This window comes from Lithobates pipiens, unplaced genomic scaffold (genome assembly GCF_037356315.1).
Source record: "Lithobates pipiens isolate NorthernLeopardFrog02 unplaced genomic scaffold, aLitPip1_a1.2 Scaffold_8, whole genome shotgun sequence".
Lineage (NCBI taxonomy): Eukaryota > Metazoa > Chordata > Amphibia > Anura > Ranidae > Lithobates > Lithobates pipiens.
The window spans coordinates 122,463,695-122,479,277 of NW_027507903.1; the positions used below are offsets into that span (position 1 = coordinate 122,463,695).

General features: G+C 41.0%; 1 protein-coding gene across 1 annotated transcript in view; it reads left to right on the top strand.

The window, feature by feature from the left end:
• LOC143963099 (mucosa-associated lymphoid tissue lymphoma translocation protein 1 homolog) overlaps nucleotides 1–15,583 on the top strand; it is an 81,762-nt gene that overhangs the window by 11,455 nt on the left and 54,724 nt on the right. Inside the window, exon 2 of the mRNA XM_077472663.1 lies at nucleotides 14,759–14,857. Coding sequence (XP_077328789.1) covers nucleotides 14,848–14,857 — 10 coding nt within the window. The 5' untranslated portion in view covers nucleotides 14,759–14,847. The remainder of the gene's footprint in view (nucleotides 1–14,758; nucleotides 14,858–15,583) is intronic.

The following is a 15,583-nucleotide window of genomic DNA, read 5'->3' on the forward strand; positions in this document are numbered from 1 at the left end:
TGGCTCTAATCAGGTGCTTAAAAAACCCTGGCCATTGTAATTCATGCACCTGGTGCCCTGAAAGGGACCGGACGCATGAACAGGGGATTGCCACGGCAGCCATGGATAGATTTATGCTATGCATCTATCCATCTATCCATCATACATATAGGGGGTGGCGAGGAGAGAAGGGGCGGTGCCCCTTATGGATGGGATGCCACTGCTAAGGGGTTAATCCCCTGAATTGTGTAAAAAGGCTGTTTAACTCCGTCTTCTCTGATCTTCCCTTTCTTCCATTGTCCCCAATATATCTTCAGACAACTTTTTGGATCTTGTCTTGTGGTTTGGACTGGCCTACTTGGGACTTGTTTTTTCATTTATTCACAAATGGGACTCATTGTTTTATCATCACTGTTTCGCTTTTTGAGCGCTACATTTTCAAATTCTTTATCTTATGAATTTTTGTCACATTCATTTGTAGCAGTTAATTTGTTCTTTTTATTCACTGGTTAGCGCAACATTTATTTACACCATACACTGAATATCAGAACATGTCTTTTCATGGAACAGGAACATGGAGCATACAAGTACACTGAGCATAGACAGAACATACATCCTGTAACTTTATTACCACAGAATACACATAATAACACTGCAGTGCCACCTACTGGTAAAGATAAGTATAATGCATATATATAGTTCACAATTTAGAAAGCTACTTTCTGTTGCTTATTTCAACACCCCTTCTCAACAGCATGTGCTTTGTCAAATTATATTTAGCTTCTTCTAGAAATAACTATGACATTCCTTCAACAAAGGCTTGGGGAGTGCATCGGCATTCATCTCCTCTGATGGGCAGTATTGAATGTCAATAGCACCTTGCTCTTGATTGTCCCTCATTAGGTGATACTTGACATTGATGTATTTGGTCCTAGGATTAACCCATTCTGATTGTGTAAGCTTTATACATCCCTGGTTGTCTTCAAAAATGGAATTGGTTTTGACATGTCTATCCCAATGTCCACAAAAAGTTGACGAACGCATATCACTTCTTGACAAGCGTATGCTGCTGCAATGTACTCTGCTTCAGTTGAAGATAGAGCATCGGTTGCTTGCTTTCAACTAGACCAACTTATGGTTCCTTCCCCATACTGGAAGATGAATCCACTTGTGGATTTGCAGTCTGTACAGTCTCCGGACCAATCAACATCCACATATCCGACCAGTTTTGGATTGAATGTTGCTGGTAACCCTAACTGAATTGTTAATTTTCGGTACTGCATTTTTACTACTTTTTACTGTGTTCCAGTCACACTGACAAGGAGCTGAAACTTTCCTGCATAGTATGCCCACTGCTGCGGTTATGTCTGGTCTTGTCACAGTGGCAACATATAGCAGCTTATCGATTGCTCTGTGATACATATCAATGTTGGGTAGCAAGTCTACTGCTTCATTTCTCTTGTGATAGCCTGGTTCCATAGGAGTATTCACTTCCTTTGCATCTTGCATATGGAATTGTTCCAAGATTTCGAAGATTTTCTGATATTGGTTGAGAAGATAACTTCCATCTTCTTCTCTGTTCACAGACGCTCTCCGTCCAATATGACAGTGGTTGAGCTATTTTGCAAATAAGAATGGGCAAAAACTTTACTAGATAGATGTGCAAAGCTGGTAGTTACATACCTAAAAAGACTTGCGGCGAAAGGTGGTCCTACAAATTATTGACTCAGGGGGGCTGGATACAAATGCACCCTACACTTTTCAGATATTTTTAGTTATTTGTAAAACATTTTGAAAACCTTTTATTAGGGTTTTCACTATACCACTTCTTTAAGGTACTTGCCAATACTGATTACCGATACTTTTTTTTTAATGTCATGTGACAGTGGCACTTATATGCAGCACCGATGACGGGTGGACTGTGTCAGTAGTTTTTATTTTTATTTTATAATTTTTTTACAATTTTATTTTTTACAATTTCCCTTTTGAGACTGGGAAAGGGACTGAGGACAGGGATTCCCCAGTCCCTTTCTCTGTAGCCTCAGCTGCACTGAAGATGAATGAACAGGAGATAGCTGCTCATCTCCATTCATAAACTGAAGAATCGTAAACACAGTTTATGTTATGTTATGAATGAACAGAGTCAGTGATCACTGACTCTGTGAATTTGGGAAAAGGAAGGAGCCGGTAAATGACATATTTACTGGCTCCTTCCTCCCCTCTCCATCCTGACAGATCAAGGACAGAGGGGGTGGAGGAGCACAAAGGGGGACCGAGAAGCATGGAGGGGGACTGGAACATGGAGGGGGACTGGAGGAGGATATGGAGGACAGTCAGGAGAGATCAGTGTGGTGCTTGGGAGGAGTTACAACCACCAATCTCCCTGTATAGATTTCAGTAAGGCTGCTTTCAGACTGAGGCGCTTTACAGCTACTATAGAGCTTAAAATAGTGCCTGCAATGTGCCTGTAAAGCGCCTCTCCTCTCTGTGTGCTGGCAGGACACACAAAAAGTCCTGCAAACTGCATCTTTCCAGCTCTGTAGGAGTGCTCCTAAAGCGCCCCTGCCCATTGAAATCAATGGGCAGTGGCACCAAACCGCTGGCATAGCGCAGTGGCGCTTTCTGGGTGGTTTGAACCCTTTTCAGATGCTATCAGGGGTTAAAAGCACCCTGCTAACAGCTGAATAGTGCCACTAAAACAACAGTAAAGCGCTGCTAAAAATAACAGTGCTTTACCGCAGACACCCCCAAAGCCCCAGTGTGAAAGTAGCCTTAAGCAGCTGAAAGCCATGGAAGGGAGTAGAGGAGAAGAGGCTTTCAGCTGCTTTATTGAAATCTATACAGGGAGATCGGTGATTGTAACTCCTCCCCAGTGCCACACCAATCACCCCTGACTGTCCAGTTATCGGATTAAGCTTCTGAGCATTGGAGCATTTGCAAATGCTCAGTATCATCACAAATACCAATACTAGTCGGACATCCCTACCTTTTATAATTTTCCTTCTACTTCACAATTATGTGCCACTTTGTGTTGGTCTATCACATAAAATCCCAATAAAATATTTTTACGTTTTTGGTTGTAACATGACAAAATGTGAAAAATTTCAAAGGGTATGATGTGGAAAATTTCAAGGGGCTTTTTTAAGGCACTGTAAAAACAGTCAGACAGAGGAAAAGGTTTCCTTTTTACTTACTCATAAATAGATGCACAAAGAAATGTCTAATTTACCATAGAAGCATGTTCTGCTGTAGTTAATGTAGCACTACCCCTGCATGAGCTGCTGGTTGATTTGGGGCCTCTGCTCCTGTTCCAGCCCTGTTTGACGCCTCAGTGACACCACAAGTATATCTCTCTTTACACTTTAATTAGCACACAAGATTTGGACTCGCAACTGTATGGAAAATAGCAGAATGTATTGGCAAGTAAAGTCAACCAACATAAAGCATAAGAAAGGAAACCCAACATGCGTCCATCTTCAATGAACAGGGATCCAACTTTGATCCCAGACATTACCAGTCACTGTGTCTGGCATAAATCTTTAGGGGGAACTCCACGCACAATGTGAAAAAATATATTCCCTATGTGAATGAGTATGGGGTACATTGTACCCCTACCCATTCACCTAAAAAAAAGTATCAGAAATAAAACACATTACACGTGTTTTTAAAGTAATTTATTAAGGCAGCTCCAGTGTTTCTTCCGGTCTCCTCTCCCCTCTCCGGCTCTTCTGCCTCCTCCACTGATGTTTTCTACCTCTGTTGGTTCTTCTCGCCTCTCCGGTTTTTCTCCACTCTCTCTCCCATTCTTCTCCCTCTGTCCACTGTCTTCTTCCAGGTCTCCTCACTATCTTCTCGCTCTTTTGCTCGCTCTTTTGCCTGGTTTTCTCCACTGTCTTCTCCCTCTGTTCTTCTCCTGATGTTGACTCAATGCTCTCTCCCACTCTAATTCCGAGTGCGTGGTGTGCCACTACTTATATTGGTATGGGGCAGGGTCAAAAGATGCTGCTTGCAGGACTTTTATCCTGTCCTGCAAGCGCACTGCCCCAGTGTGAACGCACTCGGGCTTTCACACTGGGGCTGCGGAAGAGGCAGTTTACAGGCACTACTTTTAGCGCAAAACCGATTATAAAGCGACTCAGTGTGAAAGGGGTCTAAGCCCCTGTACACACGGTCGGACATTCTGCCAACCAAATCCGTCGGATTTTGTTCGTCGGATTTTGCCCGTCGGATCTTGTCCGAAACTGTTGCATACACACAGTTGGACTAAGTTGTCAAAAAATCCGATCATTCAGAACGTGATGACGTAATTTCATTACGATGGGACTAGTAGCCAATAGCTTTGATGTAGGAATTTGATCTGAGCATGCGTGGCACTTGGTCCGATCAAAATTCTCTACACATGATCGGAGTATGTCCGATCAAACCAGTTGGTCGGAAAATATTTCTAACATGTTGGAAAATTGGGTCCGACGGAGATTCGGACGGAATCAGTCCGATGCATACCACACACAGTCGGATTATCCGACGACACGGTCCGATAAGACGCATTCCGACGGATTCTCCGACCGTGTGTACAAGGCTTAAGAGTTTTCTACAACTTGAATGGAGTCCATCTGTGGTAAATTAAATTGATTGGACATGATTTGAATTGTTACAAACCTGTCTATATAAGGTTCCACAGTTAACAATGCATGTCAGAGCACACACCAAGCTACAAAGCCCAAGGAATTGTCTGGAGACCTCAGAAACAGGATTGTTTCAAGGCACAGATCTGGGGAAGGGTACAGAAAAATTTCTGAAGCATTGACAATCTCAGTGAGCACAGTGGTCTTCATAATCCGTAAATGCAAGAATATAAAAAAGAAAAGTTTGGGACTTTATATGAGACAATGTCCTAGTCATATGCCTCCATCCCTGTCAATATGAACTAAAGGGAAAAAAGGGAGAGTGGGACTTTATATGAAGTATGTGGTTGCAAAACAATAATTTGGTAAAAAATAATATTTATTGGTACATATAATGTATAATATATACAATCCTTACATAGGTCTGCATCAAGGTACAATTGTACATAATAGTAATTAATTGTTAAATAAAATACAATTTATGCACCTTATTTTACAAAATAATACCTAGGTGACCTATATTCTCTCTAATTCCTGTCATTGTTGTTGGATAAAGATCATAAAATTATAAACTGCATGATTATATGGAATTCATGTAAAAATCCTGGAACACATGATACATGTAGAAAGTTCCATAAAACACCTGTAAAAAGTATGATAATATCGAACACGACATCTGATAGCTCGATTTGTTTTATGGCTTATAGCCACTCTTCAGGAGCAAGCACCTGATACGTATCTGCAATAAATAACATGGGTCCTAAATTGTCTAGCATGGTAAAAGATATAAAATATGATATGAAAACAAAAATGGTAAAAGGCCCCCCTATATTACTTACAAAATGTGTCGGTACGTTGGTGGTAAGGTGCTAAGAGTTGTATGCCAACTTATTGTTTTGCAACCACATACTTCATATAAAGTCCCACTTCCCCCCTTTTCCCTTTTGTTCGTAAATGAAAAAAGTTTGGAACCACCAGGACCCTCCCTAGAGCAGGCCACCCTGCTAAACTGAGCAATCAGGGGAGAAGGGCCTTAGTCGGGGAGGTGACCAAGAACCAACTGGTCACTCTGACAGAGCTTCTGCGTTTCTCTGTGGATAGAGGAGAACCTTCCAGAAGAACAACCATCTCTGCAGCACTCCACCAATCAGGCCTATATGGTAGAGGTCCCAGATGGAAGCCACTCCTCAGTAAAAGGCACCAGACAGCCCGCCTGGAGTTTGCCCAAAGGCACCTCAAGGACTCTGAGACCATGAGAAACAAAATTCTCTGGTCTGATGAAACAAAGAGTGAACTCTTTGGCCTGAATGGCAAGCGCCACGTCTGGAGGAAACCCGGCACCACTCATCACCTGGCCAATACCATCCCTACAGTGAAGCATGGTGGTGGTAGCATCATGCTGTGGGAATGTTTTTCAGCTGCAGGAACTGGGAGACTAGTTAGGGAAAAATGAATGCAGCAATGTACAGAGACATCCTTGATGAAAACCTTCTCTAGAATGCTCTGGACCTCAGACTGGGTGAAGGTCCATCTAGCAACAGCACAACGACTCTAAGCACACAGCAAAGATAACAACAGCGTGGCTAAGGGACAACTCTGTGAATGTCCTTGAATGGCCCAGCTAGAGCCCAGACTTGAACCCGACTGAACGTCTTTGGAAAGATCTGAAAATGGCTGTACAGTGATGCTCTCCATCCACCTTGATGGAGCTTGAGAGGTCTTGCAAACACGGATATGGGGGAAACTGCTCAAAAATAGGTGTGCCAAGTTTGTAGCATGATACTCAAAAAGACTTGAGGCTGTAATTGGTGCCAAAGGTGCTTCAACAAGGTATTGAGCAAAGGCTGTAAATTTGTATGTACTTGTGATTTTTTTCATTTCTTATTTGTAATAAATTTGCAAAGATTTCAAACAAACTTCTTTTATGTTGTCATTACGGGGTATTGTTTGTAGAATTTTGAGGAAAATAGTTAATTTAATCCATTTTGGAATAAGGCTGTAACATAACAAAATGTGGAAGTGAAGTGCTGTGAATACTTTCTGAATGCACTGTATGTAGAATGTTTTACATTGATAAAAGCATTTTCAAGAGTAGGCTCTCCGGTCATCTTTACTATATTAATTCTGGCACATTGTATGTCACCGGTGTCTAGATATGCAATATTGAAACACGATGGACCACATGAGAAAATAAGATTTTGTGTCTTGATACACCTGTTTGGAACCCCCCTCAGTTTAGCCCCTTGCCTCTGCCTTTTTTGGGCACAGTTCCAAGAGTTTAGTTCCTCTTTAAAGGCCATCCAGAAGCACAAACTCATTTAGATCATGTTGGGAATGTTTTAGCACATGCCGCATGCTTGTTTACCTGCTTGGCAGCAGAAGAGAGATCTGTCCCAAACTGTCAGATGAGTGCCCTTTTCTTTCTTGGTTTAAGCTGGTATAGAGCAACATATTGAGCAACAATCCACCCACTAACAACCCTCCACCCACTAACTTCATTCTTTATCTCCATGGTGCTGACGTCCATAGAATTATTTTTAATTCTTAGTGTAACATGCATGAAATCAGCCTAGGTAACCATGATAGTATATTAAACTTACATTTCAGAAATATGGCAAAATATGTTATAGCTGGTAGAAAAGGTTTCTTCATTGATCAGGAAAAGGTGATCAGAATGACCAGAATTTTCATTATGTTTGGAAAGTTCTGCTTCTCAGCTTATATTTTACTATGTCCATTTGGAGAGATTGCCCTTTACTTCCTGTCCTGGACTTCCCTTCTTGGGCAGCTTTCACCAGAACAGGTGTCCCCGTTGGAAGATTTTCCTTTTTGTTTTCTTTTTTATTTATATCTATACACAAATGTTTTGCCATTTTAAAATGAATGGGTTGTTTTACAAGGTGAGGGTTTACATACACTTTTCTATTATATGTCTGTTTAAAGTTTACTTTTAAGTGTGCTAAATGTTCTAAATAGTGCTGGAGGACAAACAGCTATAAAAAGGAAGTTCAGTAGTCTGAAACATAATCGAAATGCTGATTTGTCGCCAGGTTAACTGGTTGTTACACCATAAGGTAAACAAGGAATCTGTGAAAGCATCAAACCACTGTAAGCATTTAATCACTGTGCTCTTCTTGTTAATCCCCTTCACTCATCACTGAACATACTGGTCTCACCAGCCCACCAAAATAGTCTGCTTTGATAACTTTTATTGTAGATCTCATCCTGAAACCAGTAATAAAACCAAAAACTTAAAATATTGCAGCTTACCAATTATTAGATGTGGTGGCTGCGTTCTTTTTTATTTATTTTTTTGTAGCCTTTTTTCCCTCTGGTGAAACCCCAAGGATGCCTACTAGGGATGAAATGCTTAAAAGCAGAATTGTGCAGCTTGATGTCACATCTAGCCACGTCCGGTAACCTCACTTCCTGTTGGTGGAATACCTGCCGTCTTACGGCGGTGTTTGAAGGTGCTTGTATATTCTGGATGTACTAAGTGCCAGTATAAAGGCACAATTGTATGTGGGTGTATAATAGTGGTTTTATAAAGGGGGATTCCAATTTTAATAACATATTGTGCAATGATGGTTTTGTGGTCGTGGTATTTCTCCTTGTAAGGCACGTTGAGGACTGAGAATCATCCATTGTACCATTGGCATACTGAAGGAGTTTGGTTAAAAGCGATAATAGACCCCTTTAGAAATAAATGGGTCAAGGAGCTCTGTTGTGGAGCTTTGGAGAGTCACTTCACTGCTTAAACCAGTTTGGAATATTTATTGGAGCACATATTAAGTGGACTATCACTAATACTGGTGTATCACAGTGGACTATTACGCAATTTATTTATTTGTCATCACTGATTTGGCAAAGATACAAGGAGCACTTATATGTTGGGTTTGCTGTGTTTACAATGTTTACCATAATTTTAGATGTTTTGTAGAATTTATAGTGGTTTAGCACATTGGTTTACTAAGCATATTATACAGTGCCTTGCAAAAGTATTCGGCCCCCTTGAACTTTTCAACCTTTTGCCACATTTCAGGCTTCAAACATAAAGATATAAAATTTTTATTTTTTGTGAAGAATCACCAACAAGTGGGACACAATTGTGAAGTGGAACGAAATCTATTGGATTTTTTAAACTTTTTTAACTAATAAAAAAATGAAAAGTGGGGCGTGCAAAATTATTCGGCCCCCTTGCGTTAATACTTTGTAGAGCCACCTTTTGCTGCGATTACAGCTGCAAGTCGCTTGGGGTATGTCTCTATCAGTTTTGCACATCGAGAGATTGAAATTCTTGCCCATTCTTCCTTGCAAAACAGCTCGAGCTCAGTGAGGTTGGATGGAGAGTGTTTGTGAACAGCAGTTTTCAGCTCTTTCCACAGATTCTCGATTGGATTCAGGTCTGGACTTTGACTTGGCCATTCTAACACCTGGATACGTTTATTTGTGAACCATTCCTTTGTAGATTTTGCTGTATGTTTGGGATCATTGTCTTGTTGGAAGATAAATCTCCGTCCCAGTTTCAGGTCTTTTGCAGACTCCAACAGGTTTTCATCCAGAATGGTCCTGTATTTGGCTGCATCCATCTTCCCCTCAATTTTAACCATCTTCCCTGTCCCTGCTGAAGAAAAGCAGGCCCAAACCATGATGCTGCCACCACCATGTTTGACAGTGGGGATAGTGTGTTGAGGGTGATGAGCTGTGTTGCTTTTACGCCAAACATATCGTTTTGCATTGTGGGCAAAAAGTTAGATTTTGGTTTCATCTGACCAGAGCACCTTCTTCCACATGTTTGGTGTGTCTCCCAGGTGGCTTGTGGCAAACTTTAGACAAGACTTTTTATGGATATCTTTGAGAAATGGCTTTCTTCTTGCCACTCTTCCATAAAGGCCAGATTTGTGCAGTGTACGACTGATTGTTGTCCTGTGGACAGACTCTCCCACCTCAGCTGTAGTTCTCTGCAGTTCATCCAGAGTGATCATGGGCCTCTTGGCTGCATCTCTGATCAGTCTTCTCCTTGTCTGAGCTGAAAGTTTATAGGGACGGCCAGGTCTTGGTAGATTTGCAGTGGTCTGATACTCCTTCCATTTCAAAATGATCGCTTGCACAGTGCTCCTTGGGATGTTTAAAGCTTGGGAAATCTTTTTGTATCCAAATCCGGCTTTAAACTTCTCCACAACAGTATTACGGACCTGCCTGCTGTGTTCCTTGGTCTTCATGATGCTCTCTGTGCTTTCAACAGAACCCTGAGACTATCACAGAGCAGGTGCATTTATACAGAGACTTGATTACACACAGGTGGATTCTATTTATCACCATCAGTCATTTAGGACAACATTGGATCATTCAGAGATCCTCGCTGAACTTCTGGAGTGAGTTTGCTGCACTGAAAGTAAAGGGGCCGAATAATTTTGCACGCACCACTTTTCAGTTTTTTATTTGCTAAAAAAGTTTAAATTATCCAATAGATTTCGTTCCACTTCACAATTGTGTCCCACTTGTTGGTGATTCTTCACAAAAAATTCAAATTTTATATCTTTATGTTTGAAGCCTGAAATGGGGCAAAAGGTTAAAAAGTTCAAGGGGGCCGAATACTTTCGCAAGGCACTGTATATGGTATTTGGCCTTGGCAGTATCAATGCTTTGATAAAAGCCAATTGTTCAGTTGACTTTTGTTGAAGGAGCTTGTTGTAAAATTCTAATCCAAACAGCACCTGCATCCAATCCAAAATAATCACTGTTTGGGTACTTAGTGGCTTCCAGTGACATTGGCTGCAGTGGCTGTCAGAACACAATAGCCCAGCAGGGGGTTTGTCCATCCTTACTGTTATGGATGTAGATGGAGGAATCCCTTGTAGATTTTTTTTTCAGTCAGCCAGCAGGATGAACAAAAGAAATCTACTCATATATGGCCAGTTTAAGAGATGCAGAGTGCAAATGCACACAGGTAAAATCCTGTGGCATCATGTGACTCCTGGGGGTGGGGCTAAATAGCCTCACCGAAACCAGCATAAGGTGGTGATCGGATTTTTTGCCGACGGATTTTGGCCGAAGCTTGTGTTGCATACACACGGTCGCACAAAGTTGTCGGAAAATCCGAAAGAGGTGACGTCAAACACGTACTTCGGGACTATAAATGGGCCAGTAGTCAATAGCTTTTATCTCTTAGTTTATTCTGAGCATGCGTGGCACTTTGTCCGTCGGAATTGTCTACACGCAATCAGATTTTGCTGGCGGCAAATTTTAGATTCTGCTCTCAAACTTTGTGCGCCGTAAAATCCGATGGGAAAAGTCTGATGGAAAAAAGAAATTATTTGAGGAAAAGAACACGTTTACAACATTCTCAAATAACTGTTGTGCATAAACGGTTATTGGAACAATAAGTTTGTGTTAAAGAGCAAATTTTTTATCACTTCAACATAAACCTGTACCGAATGTGTCTGGGGCGCTTGTTCCCTGCGGTATGGTTCGCGTTGTTTTATCAAGCCTTGACCATGACTGGGGTCCTTATGGTGTGCGACTGCTGTTAGGTTTCCCAGACTATCTGAGGGAATGCAAAGATATCTAGGGTACAAAATATAGGCCCTCTGTAACCATATCTGGAGGGAGTCAGGGAACATAGTGGCGAGGGGTACGTTGTACTCTAAGTCCATGTGTGGTCATAAGTAACACAGCTGGGGAATTTATGAAGTGAATTGAAGTCATGTAGGGAATCTGTAGATGCTTGGGTTGGGGATCATATTAGGATATAGGGGCAAGGGGGATTGGCAAGGGATATAGAAGGGAAGTGGGAGTGGTGGGGGGGGGGGGGAAAGAAGGAGAGATAGACAAAAGGGTAGAGAAGGGAAATGGAATAGGAAGCCCATTAGTGACTGCCCCTCCAGTGTTCGAGTAAGGAAGAAGTGTCTGTTTATAATTCAAAGTGCCTTATGCCACGTACACACGATTGGAATTCCGGCCAGAAAAAGACAGATGAGAGCTTTTCACCGGAAAATGCGACCGTGTGTATGCTCCATCCGAATTTAACTATCCGAATTACCGCCAGCCAAAAATTGATAGCATGCTCTCAATTTTCCCGATGGAAAAACTTTCTATCCGTAATTCCGATCGTGTGTATGCAATTCCGACACGCCAAAAACCACGCTCAGATTCAACTACGAGAGAGAAGCTATTGGCTACTGGCTATTGAACTTCCTTTTTCTAGTCCCGTCGTACGTGTTGTACGTCACCACGTTATAAACAATCGGAATTTGATGTGACCGTGTGTAGGCAAGACAGCTTGAGCCAAATTCCTTCGGAATTCCGTCGGGAAAACCATCAGAGCTTTTTCCGACGAGAATTCCGATCGTTTGTACGCGGCATTAGAGGAAGAAAATAGGAGTAGAGTGGCTAGGGGTAACAAATAAAGTGTTCATTGAGTTGCTCTTATCTTGTCTCCAAGGCTTTTTCACTTGAGGGAGAATATATAAGATTTGTCATGATGATCATCATCACTTTATACCAGTGAATTGAGTGCGTTTGAGTATGCTGGTGTTGATTGAAAGTGTATCCAGCGTGCCCATTTTTTGTAGAATTTTGATGGATTATCATGTGACATATGGATCACCTCCTCCATTTTCAGCATTTTTTCGTATTCTGTGAAACCAATCTTTGATTGTGGGTATCTGGGAGGAACCCCAGAGTAGGGGTATACATTGTTTTGCCGCATTCATCATGTGCATTGTCAGGGATTTGTGATAGGCGTTATGTGATATGGGAGAGTTGTGGAGGAGAAATTGGTCGGGGGACAGATTTAGTTCAAATGAGGTTACACCAAATGCGTAATAGGGTACCCTTGTCTTTTTGGTATCTCCAACACGTATCCCGAATAGATGGGTACATTTTGTTTAGGAAGGTTGGTGTGCGGTACCACCTGGATTGGACTTTATATCCGTTTTCTTGCGTAGTAACGTTCATTCAACCTTTATATATATTCAGGAAGATTTGTTCCCATTTCTCATCTGAGAGCGAAAGGGAAACATCCTCTTCCCAGTGTGCACAGGCATTGTTCTCACTGGGGTTAATGTCTGCAAAGAGCAGATTGTGCGTGGTATGGTATACTTTTCATAACATAGGCTGACATTGCAACTTATGTGGGGAAGATTTTGTGTTTTGCTTTCTACATTTCCACAGTTAGAATAAAGTATTACTTAAGACCTCAAAGTGATTGAAGCTTGCAGTCAGCAGTGAAAATAATCAATTTGCCAAATGATCCATTTGCTGCACCAAAGGGAAATAAGTGGCGTATTCAAACAGTAACCAACCAGTGGTGCCATACAGTTGTTAGAGGAATGGGCACACTGGGGGAGATTTACTAAAACTGGTGCACTCAGAATCTGGTGCAGCTGTGCATGGAAATCAGCTTATAAATGTAACTTTAACTTTAATAAATTTAACTTGTTCAATTAAGCTTTTACTACAAAACATGGAAGCTGACTGGTTTCTATAAGCCCCACTGTCTCTGCCTCTATACTATGTATATTGTATAATATGCCCCTAATTTTGTCTCCGCTCATCTGTGATCACTTCAGTTTCTTTCCATATTCCATAGTCACTATGGGGGGACCTTTCTGAATTCTTAATTTGTATAACTTTAAAGAAAATAGGGAAAGATGATTGAGTCTTCTTTTAGGGCTTCATAACTACTATAGTGAGGTGCAGAACGATGAACTGCAACCAGGAATTATAAACTCTGGAGTCTCTGGTGATTCAGTACCAACACAAAACAAATATATTGGTTGGGTATTGTATATTGAGCTCACCACTTCCCATAAATAATCCAGTCAAGAGGTTTAGGCGTTCTTAAAGTGTCACTAAACTCACATCATAAAAACAATCAATAAATGCTGTATTATATGTTGTTCATACTCACTCAGTCACTAGAAGGCCGCGTACACACGGGCGGATTGTCTGCCCAACTTAGTCTGCTGAACCGTGTTTCAGCGGACAATCCGCTCGTGTGTGGGCTTCAGCGGACTTTTTCAGCGGACAGTCTGACGGACTTAGTCTTTCGGAATTTCCGTAATTTTGTCCGTCCAAACTTGGTTTCAGCGGACAGTCCGCTCGTGAGTAGGCAAGTTGGACGGACTAAGTATGGCGCATGCTCAGAAAGGATTTACACGCCGAAGGTTGCATTGCAGTGTATTGGACGTCGTATTTCTAGTCCCGTCGTACGTGCTGTACACGTCATCACGCAAGCTTTCAGCGGACTGTCTGTTCATCGTGTGTGGTCAAGTTCGTTCATTTAAAAGTTGGACGGACTGTCTGTCGGATTGTCTGACGAACTTAGTTGGGCAGACAATCCGCCCGTGTGTACGCGGCCTAAGATTCATTTTCTGTATTCTGAAAAAATCTAGTTGATCATGTTGCTATCCATCTCCAACTTCTCTTCATGTCCCCAATTTAGCTAGGGATTTTGCAGCTGTTGAGGCAACTCTGCACATGCTCAGTTTTTGGTGAGTTTCTATGCTGAGCATTTCCTCCCTGTGGGCATATACATAGTGGTAAATGACAGCCCACTCCCTCCTCCTCCATGTCCACTAACCAGCTAAACACAATGGGGGTGGAATATTACATGTAGATTAATGGAGGCTTCACCTCCCTTCGATTTTAAGTCACAGGCTAGAGGGGCATGACACAGCCTCTGATATACAATTATTATGATATACAAATATATAATTGTATGCCAAATTAAAATAGCTTATTGATATTATTTATTTATTTTTACTTTGTATTCCAAAGGCTGTTTTATTTATTTTTTTGAACATGAGACCAGCAGCAGAGCACTAGAAGCTCATTTTCCTTATGTTTGCCTGCAGACATGCTGGGGAAGATCTGGGTCATGTGACAGCTGTATATCAATTAGGAAAAGGGTACTTTTTTTTTAATATAAATTAAAATAATTACAGTGCCATCTTGACATCTTCCACATACAGAAATAGAATGGGCAATTTAAAATAAACAGAATTATTTCACTTTAAAGAAATAAAGGGGGGGGGGGGGTCAAAACCAAAATGAATATGCTCAGTAGCTGTTCTGTAACAGTGGTTATTATTTATTTATTTTTTATTTACCAAATGACTTTAATATGATTACTCTTTCTTTGTCCCCAGCTGGCTTGAAGAATAGGATGAAGTAAGGTTGTGCAATGTACCCTCTGTGATGTCTTCCATATGTCCACAGGCCCAGCAGATGAGTAATCATGCTGAAAGGTAGGAATAACAATTTACTGCACTTTTTTAAGAATGTGCAGCAACAAGCAAGTCACTAATACACCAGTTTGTCATTTTGTCATTTAACAGATTAGGGTTGTACTATTTTTTTATTGTGTAGCAATCAGCCTATTATTATAAGGAAAATTTATATTTTTAACCGCTTTAGCCCCAGAAGGTTTCTCCCCCTTCCTGACCAGAGCACTTTTTACAATTTGGCACTGAGACACATTAACTGGTAATTGCGCGATCATGCAATGCTGTACCCAAACAAAATTTGCGTCCTTTTTCTACCACAAATAGAGCTTTCTTTTGGTGCTATTTGATCACCTCTGCGGTCTTTATTGTTTGCGCTATATACAAAAAAAGAGCGACAATTTTGAAAAAAAAAACAATATTTTTTTACATTTTGCTATAATAAATATCCCCAAAAATGTTTTTTTAAAAAAAATGTCTTCCTCAGTTTAGGCCAATATATATTCTTCCACATATGTTTGGTAAAATAAAAATCACAATAAGCGTATTTTGATTGGTTTGTGCAAAAGTTATAGCGTGGACAAACTATGGGAAAGATTCATGGCATTTTTATGGCATTTTTTTTTTTTTTACTAGTAATGGCAGTGAACTGCAATTTTTAGCAGTATTACGACCATATGGCGGACACTTTTGACACATTTTTGGGACCATTGACATTTATACAGCTATAAAAATACACTGATTACTGTG